At 37.0% G+C, this 27,289-nt stretch overlaps 1 protein-coding gene and 2 long non-coding RNA genes across 13 annotated transcripts in view; 1 reads left to right on the top strand and 2 right to left on the bottom strand.

Moving 5' to 3' along the window:
• Positions 1-27,289, bottom strand: part of LOC134650357 (uncharacterized) — a 483,167-nt gene that overhangs the window by 278,880 nt on the left and 176,998 nt on the right. The window lies entirely within an intron of this gene.
• The window catches only part of LOC134650355 (uncharacterized), a 355,978-nt gene that overhangs the window by 152,946 nt on the left and 175,743 nt on the right, over positions 1-27,289 (bottom strand). The gene's annotated exons all lie outside the window — the stretch shown is intronic.
• LOC134650195 (polypyrimidine tract-binding protein 2) overlaps positions 1-27,289 on the top strand; it is a 669,692-nt gene that overhangs the window by 606,674 nt on the left and 35,729 nt on the right. For all 11 annotated transcript variants that reach the window (XM_063505114.1, XM_063505121.1, XM_063505119.1 and 8 more), the window contains 2 exons: positions 6,782-6,928; positions 19,022-19,168. In XM_063505114.1, coding sequence (XP_063361184.1) covers positions 6,782-6,928; positions 19,022-19,168 — 294 coding nt within the window. The remainder of the gene's footprint in view (positions 1-6,781; positions 6,929-19,021; positions 19,169-27,289) is intronic.

Raw genomic sequence — 27,289 nt, 5'->3', positions numbered from 1 at the left:
TTTAAATATTACTTACGGGTTTCAAAGGGGAACGAAAATTTGATTATTTTTGACTACGATAAAGTTTTTTTTTTGTTTTTTTTTTATTTCTCTTTTGTGTTTTTTTTTTAATATTTATTAGGGGCTTCTTACAGAGGAATGAACATTTATTATTTTTGCGCTACGACGCACGGTTTAGGAGATACACCCATAAACATTTTTCTTTCTTTTTTTAATTTTTTTTTGTTTTTCGTGTTTATTAAATATTACTTACGGGACTCAAAGGGGAACGAAAATTTGATTATTTTTGCGCTACGACGCACGGTTTAGGAGATACAGCATGTTTTTTTTTGTTTTTTATTATTTCTTTTTTGTTTTTTTTTTTTATATTAATTAGGGGTTCCTTACAGAGGAATGAACATTTTATTATTTTTGCGCTACGACGCACGGTTTAGGAGATACAACCTATAAACATTTTTCTTTCTTTTTTTTAATTTTTTTTTAGTTTTTTGTGTTTTTTAAATGTTACTTACGGGCTTCAAAGGGGAACGAAAATTTGATTATTTTTGCGCTACGACGCACGGTTTAGGAGATACAGCCCTATAAAGATGAAAACTGATGATGATGATGATGATTAACCAAAACATGTCTATGGTTCACTCATCTGTCAGAAATGACAATTAAAATTAGGTTGGCAACAATGTATTCCATACAATATTTTTTAAGTGGTGATTACACGAAGTATCGTAAAAGTGCCAAAAAGATACTGCGTGTATGCACAAATACTTTTTTGGGGAATAGACTAAAGACTTGTCTTGACAACTATAAGAGAGGGGTTTAAAGGTGTGTGCACGACCCTTTAAATGACAAATAAAAGTACGGGAGTAGAAAAAACATTTTTTTTTAATTTTGGCCATATGAAACGTAGAAATGTAGGTATATTATTATTTACCAAGTCCAGCCCCCTACTAAATAACTATGATTTTTAAACCGGGACAATTTCCTTATCGGCCGGGACGCCGGGACACCGTGCTTCAAACCGGGACATGTCCCGGCGAACCGGGACGTATGGCAACCCTACCTTAGGGGCTTGAAACTTCGTAGGTTGTGAATTGTGAAAGAGAAGTCTCATGCGTTGTATAATATTAATAATTAACAACTGATTAACCGTCCTACTGCAATCTTTTGCTGCATAATGTTCTAAGCTAACGTAGAATATATATATATAACCACCAAGTGAAGTAAGTATTCACAATATTTAGCAAATTTAAAATTCCGCCGACCGCAACGCACTATTACGAGCTCCGTCCGAACAATTCTATAAACACAAACAGCAAGCTCGGACTTGTTCGCCGCCGCCGCCCGGCAAATCACAACGATATTTTCGCGCACGGACAAGCAATAATAGCATCTTGATCAAAGGCGTAAGCGCTACGGCTAATGCATAAAGTCTGTTTATTTGTGTGTGTAGGCTCGCTCGTGCCGCCATACTTGTACCTATTGTCAACCATGCGCTTGTATGTTGCTGCAATAATCAGCCGAAAGCCTTGGTCACAGAGATTAAAATAGCTTGATCGCATTTGAAACCCACTTCATAGGGAAACTTTAATAAAGGGTTTTTGGTTTTGGTAAGCGCTTACCCGAGTTAACTGTATTCAATTTGGTAATTTTTTCGTTTGGGTAAGTCAATGATGTGCTTTCCGAATTGATAGGGTTTTTAAAAACCACTCTATCATTAACCCGGGGTAAAACCCTCTTCAGGGTAAGCGGTTCCGGTCCCTGGTTAGTACATATACAAAACAGTTAAAAAATCATGTCCCTAACTCTTAAGCTGAGAGTTAAGACGTATTTTATCGTTAGCTTCGTAACGATAACGAATACTGGAAAGCAACAATGAGAAATGATTCTCATGGGATCATTAACACGTCGGCGGCGAGACGAGATCACTAATGACGGCGGAGGCGGCCAACTGAGAAATAGTGTTTCAATAAACACGGCCCGCCCGGTCACGGGGAAAATCGACCGATTCCGAGATCTTCAGGAAAATGACACACGAGCTCTTTTTTTTCTATCCCACTGACCCAGACAAGATTTAATATTTATGGATGAAATGTGAGACGGCGCGAATGATTTAAAGTGCCTGATGTGGAAATTGTTCCGCAGCTTTTCTGACCCAGCGAAGTAATGTGCTTCTTTACGTTTTACGTACCACTTGTTTTCTTTCGCTCCCAATGTCTAGTGAAATACCAAATCGTACCCTCTAGGTAGGCGAGCGTTCCCCGGTTTACTTTATTCCCTTTTGCAAGCCTGCTTGCGAAATATTTTTTATTTGTTTACTTACGGCGATTTGGTTCCTTTGATGTCGATTGTCACAGGATTTGGAAAGTACAAACAAAAATATTATGCCTTGGTTGACACACCTTTTTTGCTAAATATTATCTTAGATATTGTATTCGGGAATTTGTATTAGAAAACATAAAGATGTTAATTTTCTGCTTTATTCTTTTTGAATATTGAGAACCGTTTATATTATGCGCAATCCTTACGCACAATCTGTATTTTTGGAGATGTTTAGATAATGTTGATTCTGTTATGGTCGTTATAGAAATGAAACACATCACCAAAGTAATAAGATTGTGTTAAAAAAAAGGTAAATACCTAACGTAATTAGGTTTACTACGTAGTTAAAATTATAACATTTATAACGTAGGTACAGCTCTAATTTTTATACAAAACAGAAACTCAAAAGGAACTATGAAACGCATGAACTTTACTCAGTGCTTAGCCGAGCCGGCTCACTTCGGCTGAACTTAACAATGTCGAACTAATAGGCATTAGACTCATTTGTTACACCTCCACGCTTCGCCGCTTGCCAAAGACGAGCCCAAAAAACCGGATAGATAGTTCAAAAGTTCGACGTAGAACTTCGACTAAGGAAGTTTCTTTGGGATTTTAGATTCCATCTTTTAAGTAGATGATTTATATTGACTTGGCGAAAAGTAGGCGATTTTTTTTAAATTAAAAAAAATAGAGAAATAAAAATACATAGAAAAATGTAAATTATTGGGTTCTATAATTTATATGTACCTAACTATCATTTTCGTCTCTTTCCTTAGACGTTCCGCAGTACTACACAGTTATTCTGTGGTTCCGCTCACTTTAGGCGAATATATTTTTAGTAACACACGTGACAGTTATAATTAGACTTTATGATACAGTCTGTTTTTGTTGATATTTATGAAACCAATCTATCAGTATTGTCAAGTAGACTATTACGAATGGAGTAACAAGTGCACAGAATAAATAATAGTATTATCATAACAAGTGCACAGTGATTTAAAAATTATAATAACTCCTCCTTTTATTGTACTTCTTAGATTCTAACTTCCATTTTTTTGATCATCTGTTTGATTTCACTCGATTGTTCTAACCTAATCCATTTCAAAGGTAACAGAGTAAATGATTTATTTTCTTACGTCGCAAAAAGTTCTTTGCTTAATTTCAGCTAACCCCTAATAAACCTCAATTGTCAAAGTCTCAGTAATAACGAAGGTTTTTTTACGTAAAGTCAATTATCATGATAAATTGTTCTAATTCCATCGTTAAATGTAATAGAGTAAATGATTGACTTTCTTTCGTCGCAAAAGAACACTTGCGTAATTTGAGCTAAACCACCCTAATAACCGTAACACAATTTCGACTTCAAGCCTCAATAAAATTGCGAATGCCTCAGTACTAACGCAGTCTTTTTTACGTAAAGCGAAGTGTCGCGATATATTCGGGCGCGGGCCCGTAATCAAAAGCCTCTCCCGGGAACAATGGCGCCCACATCGGGGTCGCCCCGATAAGCCTCGACAATTATACTACATCGACTTTTCAATTATCCAACCGGCTCTTCCCGCGAACAATGCTAGCTTTATTTATGTACTTACATTAAAACGGTCATTTCTGCGCCATTTAGACGCGCTCGCTTCGACGTTCCCCATTAGCGGAGATCTTCGTGTGTTCTTTTGAATGTACTGCGTTAAAATGAAGATTGGGTTGTTTTCACTCTCAATTTAGAAAAAAGGTAGCTAACGACCTATTAAAATGCCTACCTATTAAGGTACCTGCTACATAGCTATTGCGCTAAAGTCAACGTTGTAAAATGCCATTTCATTAGTAATGAATTATCGTAGGTATTGTTAAAGACCATAAGAATATTGATGCCAATTTTTTGAGCCTATTAGCTTATCATTATTATTGTATACTACTTAAAGCTCCTATTCCTAACTATATTGGGCTGATTGAACACGTTTTTTTTCGGTTTACAGGATAAGTTTTTGATGACATAACATCGGGCACCAAATTTTAAACTATCATCATAAAATCGGGAATGATGGTCATATAGTGGGACAATTACACTGTCCGTCTCTTAAAATAGCGTGGTGTTAAAAGGGAAACTTATTTTATCAGATAAAACATGCATAGATACTTTTGACACCGACCGATAATAATACACAGAAGCTTTATCTTTCCTTTATCGCGCGTTAACCGATATCAGATTGGGTGGGCCGCCAAGAATATAGGTGGAGGCGTAACGCATAAAAAAAAAACGTGTTGCACTCAGGGAGTGCCGGCAGAAGTGAAAATTACTCAATGACTAGTGCAAAATGCACTATGTATAATTGAGGTTAACGCCATCTAGCGTTAGCGTTAATTACTTGAAACCCCTAAGCACATCACTGTTAGTACTCGAGTTATATTAATACCAGTTAGAGCGAAACTCACTAGATGGCATTTAAATCAATAAAGAAAATCTCAATGACATTGCAGTTAGGGCTTGCAATTCGAATATTCGAATTTGTCGAATATTCGACGTGTTTTGATATTCGAATATTCGGCCGCTCAGGTTTCGAATATTCGAATATTTTTTATTACTATAAAAAAATCTATGTCATCCGCTGTAGTTACAGTTTCTGTGTGTTTTACGGGTTCGAATATTCGAATTTGTCGAATATTCGACCTGTTTTGATATTCGAATATTCGGCCGCTCAGGTTTCGAATATTCGTATATTTTTTATTACTATAAAAAAATCTATGTCATCCGCTGTAGTTACAGTTTCTGTGTGTTTTACGGGTATTTACAGTGAATGAGGAACGGTAGGTACCCAAATACGAAGGAAATAATATTTTTACTGTATTCCTCTCGATAGACTTCGTGAATACAGTGAAACCTAACTCAATTTAAAAGAAAACGAAATCAAAAAGTATGTTATTTTTACGGTGCGTAAGTTTTAAGCTAAAGGGTCATTCTGTTTATTCAGTACAAGCATACGTTAAGCGAATTTTTAAAGTCTAAACCTTGCCACTTATCGCAATTCTCAAATTTAATCATACCAAACCTGCCCACCTTGGTAATCTAACCATGCACCTTCAGCTGACGAATAATCCACCCAGTATTCAACTAACTTTTTCCCTTAAATATTCCAATATTATATAATTAGCCGACCATTAGGAATAATAACATGCCAAAACAAATAAAGTAAATAAAGATTCAAAATACAATGAAATTAAAGGCCTTTTTACAGGCCTCTGAGTGATTACAAGTTAATTTAAATCGGAAAATAATTACCTACTAAAAAAAATATCTTACATACCTAGGTGTTTGGATGGTTAAAGTTATATTATTTCACGCAACGACGCATTTATAATAAGTTTTATCTAGAAATATTAAATACGTCTAATTTTGGCGTTTTACTTGTTTTTATAAATGTGGGCATCTTATAAATAGTAGGATGATAAAATCTAGTCAATTAAGTGGATTTCTGCCAAATATCCTTATTGACCGAAGCGTAGCGAAGGTCTACGTTTTGACTCGGGCATTTTGCTTTTGTATGTCCGGATGTTCTCCTCTACAGATCACAATTCTCAACCGATTCTTGTGAAATTTTGTGATCAGATTCTATGAGTAAATAAAAAAAAATTGTCGATCCCGTTTTTGGAAATTTTCAAAAATGGAAGAGTTGTGATACCTCGCGCTTAAACAAATAGTCGTATCGATATCATAAGAGTATTTTGTTTTTGAGACATATTTACATAGTAAATGGCAAAAAATGCAGAAAAATTGTATTGCTGGTTTAGGCGATATTTAGATATTTAGTTTGTATTCGAGAATGAGTAGCCGAATTTGGTCAGCTTAGCTAAGAAATATCATGGCGCATTTTGTAAACAATCGCTTTTTTGTTTGCACACAGAAAGTCTGGGTTCGATCCCCAGTAAGACATAACTTTTTGTATTTATTTTTTCACTTGAACTTCGTATTTTTTTTTAATAATTTAAAATCTTTGTTTTGTTGATTGATCAAACCGCTGTCATCGTGCACGGTCCCAATAAGCTATGCTCGCGAGGTCTACAGCTCACAGAGCCACTAGTTTTAGCAATATGTGAAAAAAGGTTTTGAATAAAACGATAATAAACCGATTTCTCGTTCATTTTCTTATTTTTTATAATATTCGAATAATTATTCGAATATTCGAATACGTCGTCAGAAAAAGTCGAATATTCGAATATCTGAAAGTTTCGAATATTTGCAAGCCCTAATTGCAGTAACAGTTTTTCATGTAATGTCATTGAGTTTTTCTTTATTGATTTAAATGCCATCTAAATGAGTGGCCATCTAAATCTTACGGACACGTGATCGTCTTACGCTGTCTCGAGTTTAACATTTTTTCCCCACCTCAAAAAGTGCACAGCGCCGCTAAAGAAGTTTTCACTTCAAAAATCGAAATCAGTGAAAGAACAAACTTTTTTTTGTCCGCAGGTGAAACTGGAACAGAATGTGGGCAAACCGTCGCGCGTCATCCACATACGAAACATACCCAACGAGACGACAGAGGCCGAGATCATACAGCTCGGCCTGCCCTTCGGCCGAGTCACCAACGTGCTCGTCCTCAAAGGAAAGAATCAGGTCAGTTTCAATGGTTTCAAAATTTCCGCTACCTAAAGATTGTCTGGAAGAGATCGCTTTTTAGAGATAAGACCGCCTTTTCTTTACCTCTACTTGTGTTCCTTTTTTCTTTCGGTATTGTTTTTTTTCTATTGAGGTGTGCAATAATGAGTACCTACTACCTACCTACATACATTTATTTCAACAAAAAAGCTTGAAAATAAAAACTGCAGAGACTACAACCCTAGAAGATGAAGCAAGGAATTTAAGATAGCGAACTGGTTTTACTGTCTTCTGATCTTTGTACGTATACAAGACTAGCGACTCGCCCGGCTTCGCACGGGTTTACAAATTATATATAAACCAACCTTCCTCTTGAATCACTCTGTCTATCAAAAACCGCATCAAAATCCGTTGCGTAGTTTTAAAGATCTAAGCATACATAGGGACAGACATTCAGCGGGAACCGACTTCGTGTTATACTATCAGGCGTGGCTCACTCCGCGATTTCGTCGCTTTGCTACAGATAGCTAAAGTACATCCGCGTGGCGCTGTCGCCACCTAGCGGCCATATCTGTGCTGATCTTAAGAGACGCGTTTTGTTAGAGAGTGTCTTCTGTACTTAGTACTATTATTTATTCTGTGATACTATGTAGTAATATATACTAAAAAAGTTTAATTCAATGCAAGTAGTAGTACCTATATAGCGCCGACACAAAGTCGTTTGGCTTTCCACGATTATCAAGTTCAGTTGTCTGTGAAACTTTGGCTTCCTCTGGCTCCGCGGATACTTATCACATCAGTCCACATTTCTCGCTATATTTTCATTGAGGATCAATGAAAATCATATAATTATTTCATACAAAAACTCCAACAAACTCATTGCACGAGTCAGGTGAAAAGTCCACCATCTCGGGTTTGGAAGCCGCACGCCTTACCGCTAAGCAATCAATGCGCGAAAGCCTTTAAGCCTGACCGCAGCTGCACTACTGTTACTGAACGCGTCGCTGTTACTGTCAATTTCCATAGTAAAATTAACAGTAGTGCAGCTGCGGCTGGAAATGGACTGTTACCTTTAATGGCAACGTTGCGTTGCCGTGAAAAAACGCTGAGATCCCCAACACTCGACAGCATTTTTTGCGCTCACAAAACTTAAACAAATTCCAAACACGGGAATATTTCACCACTTGAAGCTCTCAAACTATTGAGAAGTTTTTGCGATGAATGGCGGACGCAAGTCAGCGGCCGTGGACAAAAGAACGTACCAACGCCAACCCTAATTTGAACCGTATGTTAAAAACAAAAGGACTCGCGCGCCACTAATTACATCTTCCATCTTTTATAAAAATTAAAACTGGTCCCTTGACTACATGAGGGTCCGCTTGGTCTAGAGTACACGGAGTGTTGTGAGTTTATTTAGTGTCAGGTTCATTATATGGCAAAGCTTTTAAAGATTTTTCACGACTAAAGCAATACTCTAGAGCAGGGATGTTACGGAGCTCCGTTTCCGTTTCCGTTAAGTCGGAACTTCCGTTTGGTATTACACATCCGTTTCTGTTCCGGTTCCGTTACTTTTGAAACGGATGTTATATCGGATGTCAATGCTTGGCGCGGCAGCGGGACATGAGCGGCGTACATCAAAAACAAACAGGTTTATACCAGTCATTCACTCATAGCCCCGTTTGCCACGTGCTGCAGTAATTAGATGTTTTGATTTATTCGTGTTGTTGAATTTAAAGTACCTATTCGTATGTTGTGTTGTATAATGTGTACCTACTGACAGTAGGTACTGTCTCACGCTAGTCAGGCTCCGGTTCTGGTTCCGGTTCCGTTTTCGGTTCCGATTCCGCTTCTGGTTCCGATAAACTAAATTTAAAACATCTGGTTCCGCTTTCGGTTCCGATAAAACCACATCCGTTACATCCCTGCTCTAGAGTGATCGTTATAAAATGACGATAGTCAAATGTAGACTCTAATAGGTGCCTACCTATAAATCCCTCTTACTTCTGGCACAGGCAAAACCAGCGTGTCATGTCCGCTCCTATGATAAAATTAAAGGATGCCTTTTCATGAATGCGTTAGTCTTTTTTCTGGAGATATAAATAACATACAGCCATATTCGAACTTTAAGATACGTCAAATATTAGATATCGAAACGATATGGATTGGATATGTCAGCGTCAAACAAGTGTCAAAAGTGACGTTTTTGTTTGAAGGAACGCAGTTTCGATATCTAATATTTGACGTATTTTAAAGTTCGAATATGGCTGCTAGTCCTTGAATACAGTCCAAAACTTTTAAATTCAAGTCACTGTCCAATAATATTTCTACGCTCGCTAACCTACTTAACGTCGGCCGCCTATAGTCGTACCTACAAAAACCTAAGTAGGTAGGTAGCACAATAGTCGCCGGCCTATTTGCGGAGAGCCAGCCACTTGTTGTGCATCCGCTCGCCCCACATATCGGGCTCGAGAGCCTGTTACGTCCACAAGCTAATTTGTGGTTTTTTTTATATGAGAGAATAAAAGGAAAATTTCCTTTGTAAATTAGTGCTGCAACCATGTAAATTTGGATATAAAGACAGAAAATATTTCTTGAAGTATATTTGTAGATGCATTGTTGGTAATTAATATGAAATCGAGGAGGGGTTTATAAGTTTTAAATGCCGCCCTAGCACGTTGCATTAAAATATTCCTCCTTTTACAGCAAAAAAGGTTATACAAGCTATTATGCTATAATTTTCATAGCCGTGGCTATAACAACTTATAATTACTGCTACGAAATACGACGCCTGCTACGAATCCGATACACGTAGTAGTTTGCTACGTGTAGTGCGTAGCACGGCGCTTCTTGTGCAGACCGACGTTGTAGCGTATTTCAACATTTATGTATACAAACAATGATATTATATAACCATAGATAGGTTATACTCATACTTGAGGAGCACAAAAAATACTTCCATATTAATTTCTGTGCCTACGAAGAAATTTGTTATTTTTGATTAATTTTCTCATTCCATCCATCAGGGATCGGATACCGGTATTTTTTGTATGGGAACGGAAACGGTATTTTTTCGTTCTTTGCTAATTACTTCATTTCTAATTGGGCAATCTAATAATACGAATTCGTAACCTAAAACACAACTGAGTCCTACATTTCGAGTATAAAATAATTCGTAAAATATGGTTATTTCTAAGTTTTTGCAAATAACCGGTTCCGATCCCTGCCATCCATCTTTGTCACACTCGTTGTTAAACATAAGGTTGTCTCTTTCTCTTTCGGTGTGCGGGAGATCGTTAACACGTGCGCATTTATCGCTTGTCCAACCGCGTCTAAAGGCAACTTGTCCAATTTTGTCACAAGTTAAGCGCTTCAATTTTGGAACGCCTATAACCTATCTTGAGTTATAAATCATTGTATACAAATGGAACATCGGCATTGGAATTTCGTTTAGTCAAAAGTTGACATAAATACTCGCAGTTTATCTTACTGGCTGGGGCCAGTAAGATAAACTGCGAGTAACAAACAGTATCAAACAAGTCAAAACATAGGTAAGTATGTATTGGGATACATACTTACCTATGTTTTGACAGACTAGACGAGAACAATAACTATTAAATTAAAAACCCATACGCATTTTGCCAAAAAAATCAAGTTTATGCCAAAAATGTTGCATCATTTTGGAAAAGAGCTGATATGCTTCAAACTCCTGGGTAGATTTATCAAACATAGCTAAGTACCACCGCAACATAGCTAAGGAAACTCGCTCTCATGTAAAAAAAACCGCATCTAAATTGGTTCATCCCTTGAAGAGCTACTAGGCCACACATACAGACATTGGCGTCAGATATACAGTATAACAGCCTTCTTTTTGCGTCGGTATTTTCTTTTGTACACTTGTAATTGCAATTTTAGCGCTCTTGTGCTTTCTTATTATACCTTTAATCTAAAAATAGTACAACAATCGCCAGGTCAAGATTAATCACGCACAGAACAGCAGCAGATATTATCGTCGCCCCAGTAATTAGACATTGTCGTACAATGACGACACGTCATCAGCCTCCGTTAATTTAGTATTCCTTGTACAATACAGACAAGAACACAATTAGTCTTGAGGGCCTTGCCGGCGAAATATAGTACGGATACGTGCCAGGCTGCTCGTTTTATATGAAAAATTTATGCTGGTAAATAACTGAGTGTAGTTTGGTTTAGTGTGTTTTTGTGGTTTAGTGTGTTTTTGTAATTGTATTGCAATTAGGCAAAATACAAACTAAGATTTAATGTATGTACGAATGTACATGTAAAAGTTAATTAAAAGGACTAAAAGACTTTTGTAATTGACCAAGAGAGATGTTGACTTATTATAACCAATTTCACATCTATGTCAAGTAGACACAAAAATTGAATGTTTTTTTTTCAGAGATGACACTGAATACATTTTTGAGTTGACCCCGGACGAGATTGCATCTCAAATCATATTTGGCGGAAATTAAGGGTAGGGGACATCTGAAATAAATTTCAATTTGGGTCGAGAGGGGCTCAATGAATATCCTTTATCGAAGTTTTAACTTTAAATTGAATAATGGTGACATTTCATTATAATATCAGATGTACAAGATCGATGCTCGTTGCCTAGGTTTTGGGAACGTTTGAACGGCGTGAAAGCGTGGTACATATTGATTCGTCGCGTAGGTAGAATGACATCCGAATTGTAATATTCCTATGTTTAGTTAAGATTGTTTTGACATTACTTGCAGTGAATGTCGTTCGTAGTTGGATATATATATATATATTAAGCGAAATGCTGTTAAAGTAATTATAAATACATTAAAAATAGATGCCAAATAAAAAAGTACAAACGTATTTTTCAACTATATTCAATAGCATCTTGGACCCTTCGACTCAATCCAAAGGCGCGCTGTACGAATCGTCGATGATCCCAAACTCACAAGCGGTATTGAACCTTTAAGTCTGAGGAGAGACCTTGCCTCCTTATGTGTGTTCTACCGCTTGTACAATGGGCTGTGCTCTGAAGAATTGTTTGACATGATGCCAACGGCAGCTTTCTATCACCGCACCGCTCGCCATCGGCAGGGTGTTCATCCACACACCCTAGAACCTAAATGGTCGCGTACTGTCGCGGACATAAACATTAATATTTTAAACACACTTGACCACCAGACCAACGAGTATCTGTGCTTCATGGCTGAAACAGGTTTTCGACCAGCAATCTCGGAACCCACTAGACTGGACTCTTGCCTAGATCACATATTTGTAAAATCAAAATACCACAATTTAATTGGCCTAGTATGCAAAACTAATATTACTGACCACGAAGCTGTGATACTTGGAATGTCTTTCCATACCGAGCAGCCTAAAGATAAAAACCGATTTATTTTTAAAACAGACTGCCGTGCCATAGTTTTAGAACTCCAAGAAGAAGACTGGTCTGCGGTAACGCAACAAAACAACCCCGATGTGGCAGCTGAGGAATTTCACAAGGTCCTTGAATCGGTAGTACAAAAACACACGGTTAAAAAACGTGCGAGTAGATCGACATATAATTTGAAGCCGTGGATAACACCTGGACTTATTAAATGTCAAAAACATCGTGACCGATTACACATGGACCTAAGAAACCACCCTGACGACCCCATGCGCAAATTGGTGTATAAGAGGTACAGAAATTTTCTTACAGAGTTACAACATAGGTTAAAAAACGCTCATGACAGCAGAGAATTGGAAAAAAACCTAAGTAATAAAAAAGGACTCTGGAAAGTAATTAAAAACATTGCTGAATTCCCGAATAGTAAGTCAAAAGCCACGGAACTAACAAAAATAAAGCCAACGCCCTTAGAATCAATAAATTACTGCAATAGACACTTTGCCAATACGGAGTCACGTCTAGCCAGTAACTTACTCTCAAAAATGAACAAGACAGAGCTTACTCTCCCATCTACTCTCAGCAAAGCTGCCTCATCGCCACACACTTTCTTTTTGCGGCCTACTGACGAACGCGAAGTGGCCAAACTTATTAGTGTGCTGCGGAATGATAGTAGCCCTGGTCCTGACAACATAAAACCTTCACTCCTCAAAGCTATTAAATCTGCTATAATTAGTCCTTTAACTTATATATTCAACCTAAGTCTCACAACTGGAATAGTTCCTTCCATGTGGAAGAAAGCAGTGGTTATCCCTATCCACAAGAGTGGCCAAAGAAACGCACCTGAAAACTATAGACCAATATATCTCTTGCCTATATTTTCGAAATTGCTTGAGAAAATTGTTAATAGTCGCCTAGTTGACTACTTGGACCACTTCACCCTCTTAGAGGACTCCCAATACGGTTTCAGACGCGGTAAGTCGACGGAAGATGCTGTCGGAAGCTTGACCAGGAAAGTCACTTCTGCATTAGACTGCGGCCTGAAGTGTGTGGGAGTATTTCTTGATCTAGCAAAAGCATTCGACACCGTGTCAGTGCCCTTACTACTGCGAAAACTAGAGCATTACGGAATTAGGGGACTTCCGCTCCAGTGGTTTCAGAGTTACCTTACCGGCAGGTACCAGAGACTGCGGGTAGATGAGTACTTGAGCGAAGAAACGCCAACTGTTTTCGGTGTACCTCAGGGGAGTGTTCTAGGTCCAACACTATTTATCCTTTATATAAATGATATCTTCTCCATCACGCCTGCTCAGTGCGACCTCATATGCTATGCAGATGATACAGTAGCTATCTTCTACGGGAAATCCTGGATTGATACTATGCAGAAAGCTGAAATGGGTATGTCAGATATGAAAAGCTGGTTAGACAATAACCTTCTCTCTCTGAACCTAAAGAAAACCAAATATATTTGTTTTCATAAAACCAAAGCCTCTGAGCCAAGGCAAGCCAATGCGATTCATGTCAAGTGTGCTGCTGGTCTATCATCGAATGACCCCTGCAATTCAATCAGTCGAACGGACTGCATTCGGTATTTGGGTGTTGAAGTTGATCAGCATTTCTCATTTAAGCAACACATAGGCTCACTCTCACAGCGAGTAAGAAAAATGATTTATGTTATGCGCCTACTTCGGAATTCTGCTGATAACCGAGTCCTACGCCAAGTCTACATTGCCTTATGTCAGTCTATACTGGGTTATTGCATATCGGTGTGGGGCGGAGCTGGTACTACCACGATGCTCGGGTTAGAAAGGGCACAAAGAGCTGTTCTCAAGGTTATGTACAAGAAGCCCTACCAACATCCTACAGACCAACTTTTCGCCGAAACCCAATTACTTTCAGTTCGTCGATTGTTTGTCTGCAGGGTCGCCATGATGATGCATAAACTCACTCTTAACTCCCCCACATACGCAGCATTACAACGCAAAAGGGTTTTTCGTGTCCCACAAACTTTGACAAAAACATCTTACTCGCGACGCTTCCCACAGTTTTTACATCCATACATCTACAACCAGATATTAAAAGCTCTCAACGTGCAAAAATTCTCTCTGAATAAGCTGCTGTACACCCTTAAGAAATGGTTAATCTCTCTTTCCTACAAGGCCACCGAAGACATACTAAAACCCTTGCAATAGCGCACCGCATACACAGGATCACTGTCTCTCTCACACACACATACACACACCATCTTACACACACACACTTATAAACTCATAAACCCGAAACATATCTGTACAAATAAGTTATGTTAAGTTATGTTATGTATATTGTATAGTTCTTTGTGTTATTATTAGTAATATATAGTATTATCTTACTTCAAAATTTGCCTCTAATTATCAGATCTGTATCCTACGCATCTTGTTTGGTAAACCTTATGCTTAATGCCCCACAGTCCTCACGACACAGGCTCGACCTAGTGTGAGGGCTATTGTTTGTTCTAAGAAGCTGTTGTACATATTCTGTAATTAATTTTAATTTAATTACTAAGGTTTCATGTCATGTCAATTTGGAAAATAAAGATATTTGTATTGTATTTGTATTTGTACTGTGCGGTTTAAGAGGAATTTCCTCCCGCGGACGCTCCGGCTGTGGAATGAGCTCCCTTCCGAGGTTTTCCCGAGGGTCTACGATATGGGGTTCTTCAAAAAAGGAGTGTACAGGTTTTTAAAAAAAGGTCGGCAACGCGCATGTAACACCTCTGGAGTTGCAGGCGTCCATAGGCTACGGTGACTGCTTACCATCAGGCGGCCCGTATGCTTGTTTGCCACCTATGTGGTATAAAAAAAAAAAAAAAAAAAAAGCATTCTCTAACTAACGTTACATGAATGCAGTCAATAAAATAAAATGTTGTTACCCATCTGGATCTACATAGTGCAGTTCTTTTTTGGAAATTTTCGAAGAATTTTGAATTGCCTCTCTATCTATGTTTTGATATAGATGGGAGTTAAAAACATAGGCCGTATTTGTTGTCGCACTACCGGGTAAAAATAGGGACACAGTTAAACTGGTCCTTGTAACGCGATGCATCCGATAAGTATTGTGAGTAACAGCCTTCTGATCTCTAGCTACGAGTGACCGAGCCTGTTTGAGACGACATCCGACTGGTTTTATAGCATGTTTTACGTCGCGACAGCCTCAAGACGACGTGAAATTTACGATTTCCCGGTGACAAATTAAAAACGAGTTAGTTTACAGCCGTGAGATAAAATAATAAAAAAGGAAAGATATTACAGGAAAAGGACGCGACAATGTTATCCCCGCTAATAAATAGCTTGTATGACATCCGCCTCGTATCCGCGTGAGGGAAAACAATCTTGCTTGTTTGAAAAGAAACGGGCGAATACATTTTCGCGAACAGTCGCAGGCTAACTTTATGCAGGTATTTTTGTTGTACACAAAATCAGTTTAATAACATATTTGATATTTGATATTTATTGAAATCAAATTTTACAGCATTACAGCTAACACCAATGCACTGTAAAATTAAGTAGTAAAATTAAGTAAGTAATAATAAAGAGATTAATAAGCTACCTATTGCGTGTTTGATTCGCAGAAACGTAAAAAATCTTTAAAAAGTTTACGACTTTGGTCGGCAAACAAGTCGCAGTCAGGTGCAAAAGATAAAAGATTATTAAGGAGTGTCCGGGAACGGACAATTGGAGAGTACTGGTGTGCAGTCGTGTGAAAGGTTCCATTATCTAGGAGGCGATGGCCACGACAACGTAGGTAGTTGTCGGGAACAAACAAGGTAGTCGTTTTCGCCACCAAGTCTAAGCAGTCTGACTCTCCCTTAATATTTTAGATGTAGCAGACATTAGATTAACATTACGCCTTATCTCGAGAAAGTTAAAGCGTAGCATACCCAGTAAAAATTCAAGTGCCATTCTATGGAACTTGCTAACTATGTAAACAAACCGCCATATTAAAATTGACTCTGAATGTCAATTTACTAGTGACTTTTGTTTACATATATAGCAAGTTCCATAGAATGACACTTTAGTATCAATTGTTTATGTTTGAAAGAGGAATCACACACACAGACAAAATAGCACGAAGATCATACGAAGAAATAATTCAAAATTTAAAAGTAGGACTATTTAGAGTTTTGTGTCTGTATACGACTTGTGCCTATGTGTGGTATCTCAATATTCAATATCTATGTATACCTGTTGATATACATGCCGTTACTGAATACGACAGACATTGCCAATACTTGCGGAAGAGGAAATGTTTAAGGTGTGGGTGGCACGACAACAAATTGTGGACTATACGGTGACTTGGAGCCGTGCCAAAGCCCCATCTAAGGAATATAGTAGCGTTTTAACTCGTTCGTCTTCACTTTTACAAACTTTCTGACAAGTTTACAACAAAAACCAATATGAGTCAACGATTATCAACGTAGGTACCCAATTTTAACCCTTACCTTTTAGGTAAGATTACTTGCATACCTAAAGCCTTTGACATAGGTTGATTGCATTTTAATCCATTAGCCCACCTGTACTTTCGGTTGACGAATCAGAATCCACCTGAGGTGCGGTCAACGAACCTAATACCTGTAAAGCCCTCACAAGGCCTGATCCGTGTCCTATGTCACTTGAAGCTAATCAATTTCAAGCGCACTCCTGTACCGAACTTTAATACTTTGATGGTTTCAGAGGTTTATTTGAAAAGAGTATCGTAGTTGACGTTAATCGAAGCTCTGAGGGTCCGATGACAAAGGCGCTATCAGTGGAGAGGTGGGCAAACAGCGCAAGTGGGCGCGGACAATCGCCTCCACTCTGTGTGATTAAACCCGAAGAGCCGTTGACATTATTTTACGAGTATGATCGACCCGCGCGTGACAAAGTGATAATGGGAATTGATTGATACACAAACATTTATGGAGGGTTTGGCGTCGCTTTTACATAAAAGTCGGTTGATTTATGCACCAGTAGATGAATGAGTTTTATGCGTAATTAACATAGTAGTAAAAATATGTCGCTAAACTTTATTTATAATTTTCATTTTTTCACTAGTATATTTCTGAGGTATATTTACTGACATTTTGTAATGGTGTTTTGAAACGATCTATGAAACTAGGACTAACGAAATAACCCCACGATCGTGTATGTTCAGTTTTTTACACTGAAAAACACCAAGGCTGGAAATACATACTTCTTCATAGCCCCCTGACCGGTATGTGGACTGATAAAACTCCGCCGCTCCGCTTCTTTTTCGAACCGTCAAAACACTAGTTTTTCCAATGCATTTTTACTACTTTATTTCGTACACGTGAAATTATTTAAACTACAGTCAACATCCCTATTTCTGACGCTTGCTTTGCGTGTTTGTTTTTTAATTAGCATCACACAAATATTCTATTTAGTCTGCGGTCTGCTGCGGCCGGTAGCGGTGTATTTTGCACATTGGTCAGCCGTATTCAAATGCCAAAAGCAGGATTCTGCGGTCGTGAATGGGGCAGGTGAAATAGAGCACGGACAGTACTGTCGAAATTAATACAACGGTTTCCGTACCCAGTATATAAGCGGAATACTTGAGTTTACTATTACTGATGTTTGCTAAATTGTGCACAACTCTAATGATGCTCGGTGGAGCAACGGAATGGAAGATGTTCTTTGTTGAGGTTTAAGATTTTAGACATCCTGAAACATTTTCATATTAGTACTATCTGGTCTGGGGAATCTTATGATGTTTAGTCAATTGTACATTATGCTAATGATGTTGCTTCACCAGTTAGCTTTCTTAACAAGGCCGACTAGACAAGACAGTATTTTAAGAAAGTAATTTATAAAACTTTTTTATAAATAAAAAAATCTCGCAGTAAAAAAAATCATGTAAGTTCTAAGTAATGAAGATAATAGAACTTTCTTACTTGGTAAGAGATAGTTACAATCGCCAAAGAAAGAATCGTTTTCTTAGGCTCAGTGCAATTAGGTTGTGCAAGATATTTTGGTTCGGTTCGTTGTCATACAATATTATTTACTACTAGTATGGTGATACAAAATTACCTACTCATCATAATGGATTGTAAAATAACACTGTGCCGTTTTAATCTCATATAATATTCATGTTACAAATGTTTGATGAATTAGAACTGCGTCACAAGGAGTACACATTCGTATGCATCACACAAACAACGCAATTGCAGTGCCCTTACGGAGATCACGGCCTAGTAGACGTCATTATACGAAAAAATCTTTTAGCAGGTTATATGTATGTAGTTTTTCGAACGTTTTACTTGCATAATTTAACTTAGTAGCCAAGGTGACAAACGTTAATAGTCTAACCACAGAATAAATAATAGTACAAAGTACAGAAGATTCACTCTCTAACAAAACGCGTCTGTTACGATCAGCACAGATATGGCCGCTAGGTGGCGACAGCGCCACGCGCGGCTTATGGCTTTCCCCAAAATTGGGGCCGTATGGATGTACTTTTAGCTACCTGTAGCAAAGCGACGAAATCGCGGAGTGAGACACGCCTGGTCTAACGTGAATTGAAAATAAACAATGAAATAACAGATGAGAACAATATGGCGCGTGGTCCTTTCCGATTTGCGTTACAAACATCGATTGTCACCTTGGTTATAAATACGCCCCATGTAGGTACTTTTTGTAATCATATGTTTACATTTTTCATATATTGGTCTTATATCTTGATATATATTGTCGCAGGCCTTCCTCGAGATGGCGGAGGAGATATCCGCGGTGGCGATAGTGGCGTACTTCGGCGGTTGCGTGGCGCAGCTGCGCGGGCGCGCTGTCTACGTGCAGTTCTCCAACCACAAGGAGCTCAAGACCGACCAGACACACAGTAACGCCGTAAGTTACATGTTTACTTATCCTTTATACTATAGGGTTCTGGTGATTTACAAACATATTCCTAATCATTTTGCACCGAAACTGGCACAAGGTTTTTTCGCACTTTAAACATTTTTTTTATTGGTACTCGTCAAGCCAAGAAAATCTAGTTTATTTATTTGTACAGTCGGAACATATGGTAGGAGGTATCTGGGTAGGTAATTCTATTTTCAGTTGGCCCTCTCCTCAAAAGTTTACCGACCCTTAGGTTTAGTAGCAAAGAGTTGTAATATTCAAAGCCAAAAGCTACGCTTAGTTAAGCGGGCGTACCCTTAGTTTACCTAAATTTTTTCCGCTTACTACCGACGAAGGTACGGTTGATGCAACTGCCGTAATATTATGTACATACACGAATTGCAACTACAGCAAAAAGTAGTACGAATACATTTTGCCTATAACGGATTAAATTAACTATTATCATAATTTAGATATAATTATTTCACATCATTATTTCCAGTAAACAATAAATATAATTAATCGATACAATAACAAACGTAAATTTAACTCAACGCTCGAAAATCAGCACTCTATCCAATTAGCAAAGATTATCATTTGATTTGGAAATTGCGTTCCTACTCGCATACGTAATTGAAAACGTTGAATCCGGCTCTAAACGTACATCGTTACTAATGACGTAACGATAGTTCAATTAGCCTTATTACAACTACAAGCGGATTATCGTACGCCACGCGATCGAGCATTAAGGCCGACGCGACGGTACCAATTGGGAAATTTAACCCCCAGGCTATGGCCTGCAGCCGACCTGTTAATTTAATCTTTGTTAGGGGCATCAAGGACCCACAATTTAGATAACAGTATTCAATAAGCTTGTACAGTTCGCCGCAGTTGGGTCTGAAATTACGAAATTTACAAACAAATATATGAGCGAAATAGAAAATAAAATATCAAAATTAAAAACAAAAATCGTGTCTGGGCAAGAACCGTTTAAATTCTAAATGCCCTCCTAGTCGTGGCACTTTTTATATAATTAATCATAAATTTACACAGCGGACAAATAAATACAGCCATAGAGTATCATAATTTCAACGCGAGACTTGTATCCCTAAATCATAAATCATTTATTCGCTTGAGTCCGAATAGTTACCCTTCAGATTACTGAGGCCAAGTGTACGGGCTTCGAACTCCGAGCGACGCTGTTCGGATTTGATTGAGTTACCAAACTATGACTGTTGTCTGTCTATCCGCCCCTGATAATATATACGTGAGCGCCTTGAGTTCATCCTACACATATCAGATTTGGGAGTTCAAAAACATCATCAATCTAATATCTACATATTTTATAACTGTTGATGTTGGTTTCTATTCTAGTAGTAAGGTTACTGAATTAGATACAAATGAAATAATTACTAACCTTCATGACTTATGGCGTTTTTCATAAACGCGGTACAAACCTCATACCAACTAACTGTTAACCCTTAAATGCATAGTGATGCATTTATACACACAACATAAACATCAAATGTTATGCATTATTAAACAAATTCTATTTGTTCTTGTATATTATTTCAATAGTAAAACTAATAAATTTTCCGAATTATTACATAAATTTACGCAGTATTTTAATTTATAAAAGTTACATTTGTTTATAGACGAAATGTCGGAAAACTTGGAAAAACCTGGAAGTTGATGATTTTTAGTATGTGTTTTTGGGCAGATTTTTCGGGGTTTGTTCTTCTTTTATATTTACAAATTTTATCATAGGAACATCACAAATAGTGTACCTTTCTGTTGGCAGTTAAGATTTTTCCTATACCCCTTATTAATAGCTATATATTTCCAAAAATATGATTTAGACTATGCAACTTTTAACACTGATTTCCCAGTGAAAATCGATGATATAATTTTTTTTACTATTTTTCCTAGAAACGGCAAACAATTATGTGATATATATATTAATTTCGGGCAAAACGAAAAAATCATGTATTTAAGGGTTAATCGTTTGTCGAGATCTTTCATTTTTAACTTTTGTAAGAAAGTGGGTAAAATATAAGTTAACTATAATTGAGTCTCGTAAAGTTTTATGAATAAGGGGGTTAAAATACAAACTATGAAAATGGTGGCTTACAGCTTTTGTTAGGATTAAATACAATTTATAGCACAGACATTGAAAATTTAAATTTATTATCTTATTTAAATACCTACTAAATAGTAAAAACATAAGAAATGGAGCCCGTTTTCATTAAAAAACCACCATGTTTTTTTATAAAGCATGCATTGGTAGCTTAGCAGTAAGGAGGTTTGACTTTCAATCCGGTGGACACGGGTTCAAACCCCGACTTATGTACGATAAGTATATCATTTGATATTTACCATTCGATTTATGGTGAATGAAAACTTCGTGTTGAAACCGGTTATTAGTCTGGACTAATCCTAATAAGGGAAGGTCAGATGGCAGTCGCTTACGTAAAAACTAGTGCCTAAACTAATTCCCGGGATAAGTTACCAAGCGGACCCTAGGCTCCCATGACCCGTGGCAAAAATCTTGGACAACTCCAAAAAGATGATGTTTTTTTTTCTTACAGCAAATGTTGTAATGACAAGGCTTAACATTGTTTAATCTTTTAGTCTCATCGTGCAGTTTATCAAAAGCAATGTATTTTTATTAGCCCACCGGCCATAATTGGTAGGGGCTTACACCGCGCAAAACTAATAACATTTTACAATAGTGATGGGCCCTCAATTTGTTAGCCTCATCCGCCACCACAATGAGATGGGAGATCAATATTTTCGGTAACAAAACACCCCACGGGAGGATTAATTAAGACGCTTAATTAGTTTCATTTACCCACGAAACCTATCAAAAACAACCCTCGGCCTCTGACGCTTGATTATTTCAGTAGGAAATGCTTTTTACCTGAATGAAGCCTGTGCCAATCACGAAAATGCAGGCGGTTTGTTTATTTAATGTTGCCTTATTATATGAGGCCGGTTTTGATCCCAAAGTCTGCGTAATCCTTCACAATAAACATTGGCTGATTTTCAACATAATAAAATACAGGAAATAATTTAAACTGGTTCTCAAATGTATATGCCTACGTGGCCTAATGATGTTTTTATATAAAATTGCTGTGTATTGGTGTCGCGAGTAATATTTTTTAAAGTATTATTTTATTTTCTATTTATATTTAGTAGTAGTAGTACTAAACTCTTTATTGTACAAAAATACACATTCAAAAATAACATGAAATTAGTAACAAGTCCAAAGTATTTACTATTTTAATGTGAATTAGCTATGCTTATGATATGATATACCACCAGCACCACGCTATGACCAATTGACCGCGTATTAAGACTTATGCACTACACTCTTAAAAAAATAAACAGTAGTTTACCTAACTTAATAATAGCACAATCCATGTATTAAATATAGCAGGTCTCAGGTAATTCTACATAACACGTTTCCCTAGATTAATTAAAATAACACCAATTAGAACAAAGCCTTGATCGTCGTTAGACAATATTGTCACACGTAAATTATTAGGCATTATGATAGTATAATAGAATGTTTGTTCTGATTGCCAACAGCAAACAACCGTCAACATGTGGCTAATTAATGTAATGATTAATTCTAAATAGATACGCGTCTGTTTGATCGGCCCGTTTACACACCTTTCAATATATCATTCAGTTTGCGATACAATAGTTTGCGATTCTATGATAGAAACAAAGGACTGCTAAATGCCAAGTGGAAAGGATTGAACGATGATATCCATGGAAGCAGGATTACACTACCTTATTATGTTATGACGTTATAAATTAATATAAATTGCTGCACGATTATTTGGCACTAAATAGCAGTTGGTGAACACAGGTACATTTTGTTTCATACCGATCGAATAAGGGTTAAGATATTGTAAATTCCAGATTTGCGTGTAAATAAGTGTTGCTGACTTAAATATAGTAAAGTATATAACTAAAGTATATAGGTAGATGTTTAAGATTTAATTATATCGTGTGTGGTTGATATTATTGTTTATACAGTTAGCCTGCGGTTCTAGGTCCTAGATAGTTTGTTTGAATTGAAACACGTATAATACGAAATCTCTTTAGAATACGTAAGTATTGTTATTTTAGAAGTGTATTTGCACTACCTTTAAATCAAAGCAATGTTTTATAAATATGTAGGTATACAAATTGACCCCTGATGCGGACTAAAGAAGGATTCTCTAAGAACAACTACGGAAAAGAATCATTCTGGATTCGACTGCCACCCTTGTTCTTCATAGGGAATTAATCCTCACGATACCAAGGGTTTGAAACCAGTGAAGCATTGACTCAAATAATTGCGACTATGATTTGACGCGTGTCTTCCTTCCGACCCGTTCGCTCCCTGGCCACGTATTCCCATTCATACGCGAGTGAGAGAGCATCGATATCTTGAATAAACCAGTGTGAAATGAGCTCGGCAAAGGTAAAAATTCTATGTAAGCGGAGAGGGCACATCAACTGGCTTGAAATGGTGGGCAATTGAAATGAAACCTGCTTAGTAATGACGACTCGACTGGGGCACTCGTCTCGATGTCGTTACACCATTATCAATGTTCTATTTCCCTCTCCGTTCCGATGCTTTATATATAACCGATATACCGACTTCGGTTTTTATAATGTAGTCATACACGATTTTTTAAGTCAGTTCATTCGATGAATTTTATTTTATATATTTCGCCCTTTTTCAATAAGTTGAGTTTCAGTTGGTTCACCTGATTTTAATATGCCAATTTTGAAGAGCAGTTTTATTTTCTTTAAATCCGCTCATGAATGCTATCGAAAGAAAACGGTAAACGTACTATTTTGTTTCGTTTAAAAAGTTTTTCAACTGCCAAAGTTTCAGAAACTAATGTCGATATTACCTACTTCGTTTGGCGCTAAAACTCATTTAAAACCATTTCATTAAAGGATTACGACACTAGTACGCCTTCAATACTTTTGCTATCTTTTAATATCTTATTTATTAAATTTGAAATGTTTTCCTTTAGAATTGAAAGTGGTTTAACTAAATATACCTAATGTGGTTATGTAATATAATATGTATTAGGTATGTCTTAAACTCCGTAGCATAATGTAGTCTAGTCTCTTTGTGACAATTTGGGGATGTCATTGTATTCGTGCACTATTAAAACTTATAATGAGGGTCGCACAATAAACTGATAGGCATCGTTATGACGTTGTTCTTCAAACCGTTTGCAAAGAAAGAATCTTACTTAACCCAAACTGAAACACACAACACACGTCTTTACTAAACGCATTTTTAGAATAGGGTATTTGATTGTATTTAAGTTAAATTATTTTACACCATGCGAGAAATAAAGCACCAGAAGATTAATAGAGAAATGTAGACACGTATTTTTAGACACAGTTTTCATTTTAAAACTATAAAGAGTAGGTAATTTGATCGTGACGTCACGTGATAGTGTTTCATATAAATTCCATAGTAGGAAATCGTTTTGACAGTTCGAAAAAAGAAACTGATTTGACTAGTAGTCAAATACCCTATTCAACGTTCCTGACCTAAATCATTAGTATTGTGAATATTATATTTTGCATATAACGTCAGTTGAACGTTTGCATATAAAATAACTATTTAATATGTATTTTAAAATTAATTATAGCATGGGTCATAATAATTCACAAGCAAACATATATAAAGATAGATAAAAAGATAAAGATAAAAGATTTTTATTCGTGACGATCACAAAACATGTACGGACATGTACAGACAACAACAGCAAGAAAAGAAGAAATCAATAAGTGTGTATATACACATAATATATTACCAATGCCCATGTCATAGTTTAATATTTAATCTCGTAGTTTTTTTTTTCATAAGTTAGTTTTAAGTCGCATTTTCTGTTGAACTCAGAATATAATACATTTTTGTCCGTACTTAGTTTAAGTAACGATGCATTTTCAAAGAGCGCTTTAAATGCAGTGCTTTGATCAATCATGCGGTGTGAAAGGTTTTTGTGGTGCTTGAATAGAACTCGCTAAGAGCGAGCGAAGTTATTTTGTGGCGTCGACGTCGCCAGAACATCTGCCTCTGGTCGCCTGAAAGATTGCGGCCAACAAATAAGACCTTTTAAATTATTTCCGACGCCCGCCATACTTTTAAAGATGAGCTTCGGATTTGAAAATATGCTCCCAATTCTCTAGATTTGTGATGCAAAGAAGCGCAGACGCGCATTAGGATATTGTCAGTGCAGTATTGACAAAAATCCACTTTCATTCGAACTTTCAAAGCCCGGTGCAACTAACAAAAGGGGTTAACATTTCCAAAAGCCATCGGTTCCTGTCTTGCAAAACAAAACATACGCAAGAAAATGTGACACAGAAAAAATAAGAAGAACGGAGGGACAACTCAACGCGAATTTGTACGGCAGCCTTTGCCGTCGGCGCCAGGCTTAGCATGACATGGTTAAAGCCTTATTTTTGTGTGGCCTGCCCGCTTGTCAGCCCGGCGCGGGGCACAAAGCCATGTGGAAATATAGGATCAAAGAGTGCCGCGCCCCCCTACCGTTACGACCTTCTCACCTTTTTTCATACGTTTTTTGACTGTAATAAATACCTAAAATGTGTTTTTCACGCGCTCTTTTTACAAAATTAGTTGATTAGGGTGGGTATCTCGTTACATCCAATTACTTAGTAACGCTTTTTTTAGAAATTTGTTTAATATTAAAAACACATCTGAATTACAAACAGGATATTAAAATTTTCGAGCACATTGATCACTTGATCAGACGTACATAGATATAAGTTTTAGATTTTTTATATTTAACGTCTTGCCCTAGATTACGATATTAATATCTGAGTGACCGAGCTTCGCTCGGAAACATATAAAAACTCGAAAATGCGCGTTTTCCCAGAGATAAGACCTAGCTAGATCGATGTTTCGCCCCCAAAAACCCCCATATAGTAAATTTCATGGAAATCGTTAGAGCCGTTTCCGAGATCCCCGAAATATATATATATATAAATAAATAAATATATGAATAAACAAGAATTGCTCGTTTAAAGGTATTAGATAGAATGAAATCGACTAATATAGAAAGTATCAGCCCTAAACTAAAACATTGGTTGTGTTAACCAGAATCGTACTATGGAAAACGTTTTGTATTGCTAACTATTGCTTCATGCGAAGAATAATTACGTAGCACTTTTTAATGTAATTGATAGAATTACATTTTACTTAGATTATACTTGACAGCATACTAAGAAGATTCAGGTATCATCTCTGGATGATTTCAATCAGTCACAAGTACTAGTATGAAATTGAATTTCGAATTCATTGTCATTTTCACTAAAGTCAAAGTAATGCTCAAGAGTATTCGCTACCCAAAATTTCGAATTCAAACTTGGCTTGCGTGAAACCAAATGACATCTAATCGATAAGAGGTCTATTATTAGGAATATCCAAAGACGCTTAATTTAATTTATAGGTAGGTAATACAATGAGACAAGCTTCAAGGAAGTTTGTTTTCAACTGTGTGTTTCACAAAACACAAACATCTGCTGGATTATGACCCTGAATAATTCTCTCAATGCATATGCAGCGATGTATATGTTAGGTAAACTGTTGATGATAGGACCTAGAAATTTTAAACATTCGTCAAGTATCGTAGAACTTCACTGAGAAAGGATTCTTTGGAATTCAACACCAGATAGGTATCACAAACATAGTTCCCGATTTGTGTTTCTTAAGTACCTAATAAAGTTTAAATAAAGTGCTTCGCTTCTATTTATAAACCAATATCCACTAAATAAACATAACCAAGCTGCAATAATTAATCAGATCCATTAGAAAATCGACGCTCCATTTACCGTTGTTGATTGATTTTGTTATCTAAACAAAGCACTTACCGCAATGTTGACTGAACATACAGAACATAGGGGTAAATACTGGTATATGTTAGACGACGATTCATCAATTCATAGGATCTTTTTGAACATGTCTTGTTTCGATTTTATTTTGCCGTCGATACACACATGCCATAGACATAGACTAGGAATCCTCTAGACTGAGTTTAGAGCAATTATTTCATGAAACCGATGCTGCCAAAAATACGG

Source organism: Cydia amplana, chromosome 8 (assembly GCF_948474715.1).
Source record: "Cydia amplana chromosome 8, ilCydAmpl1.1, whole genome shotgun sequence".
NCBI lineage: Eukaryota > Metazoa > Arthropoda > Insecta > Lepidoptera > Tortricidae > Cydia > Cydia amplana.
Note: the sequence above shows the minus strand (reverse complement) of the source record. Positions and strands in the feature narration are given on the sequence as shown.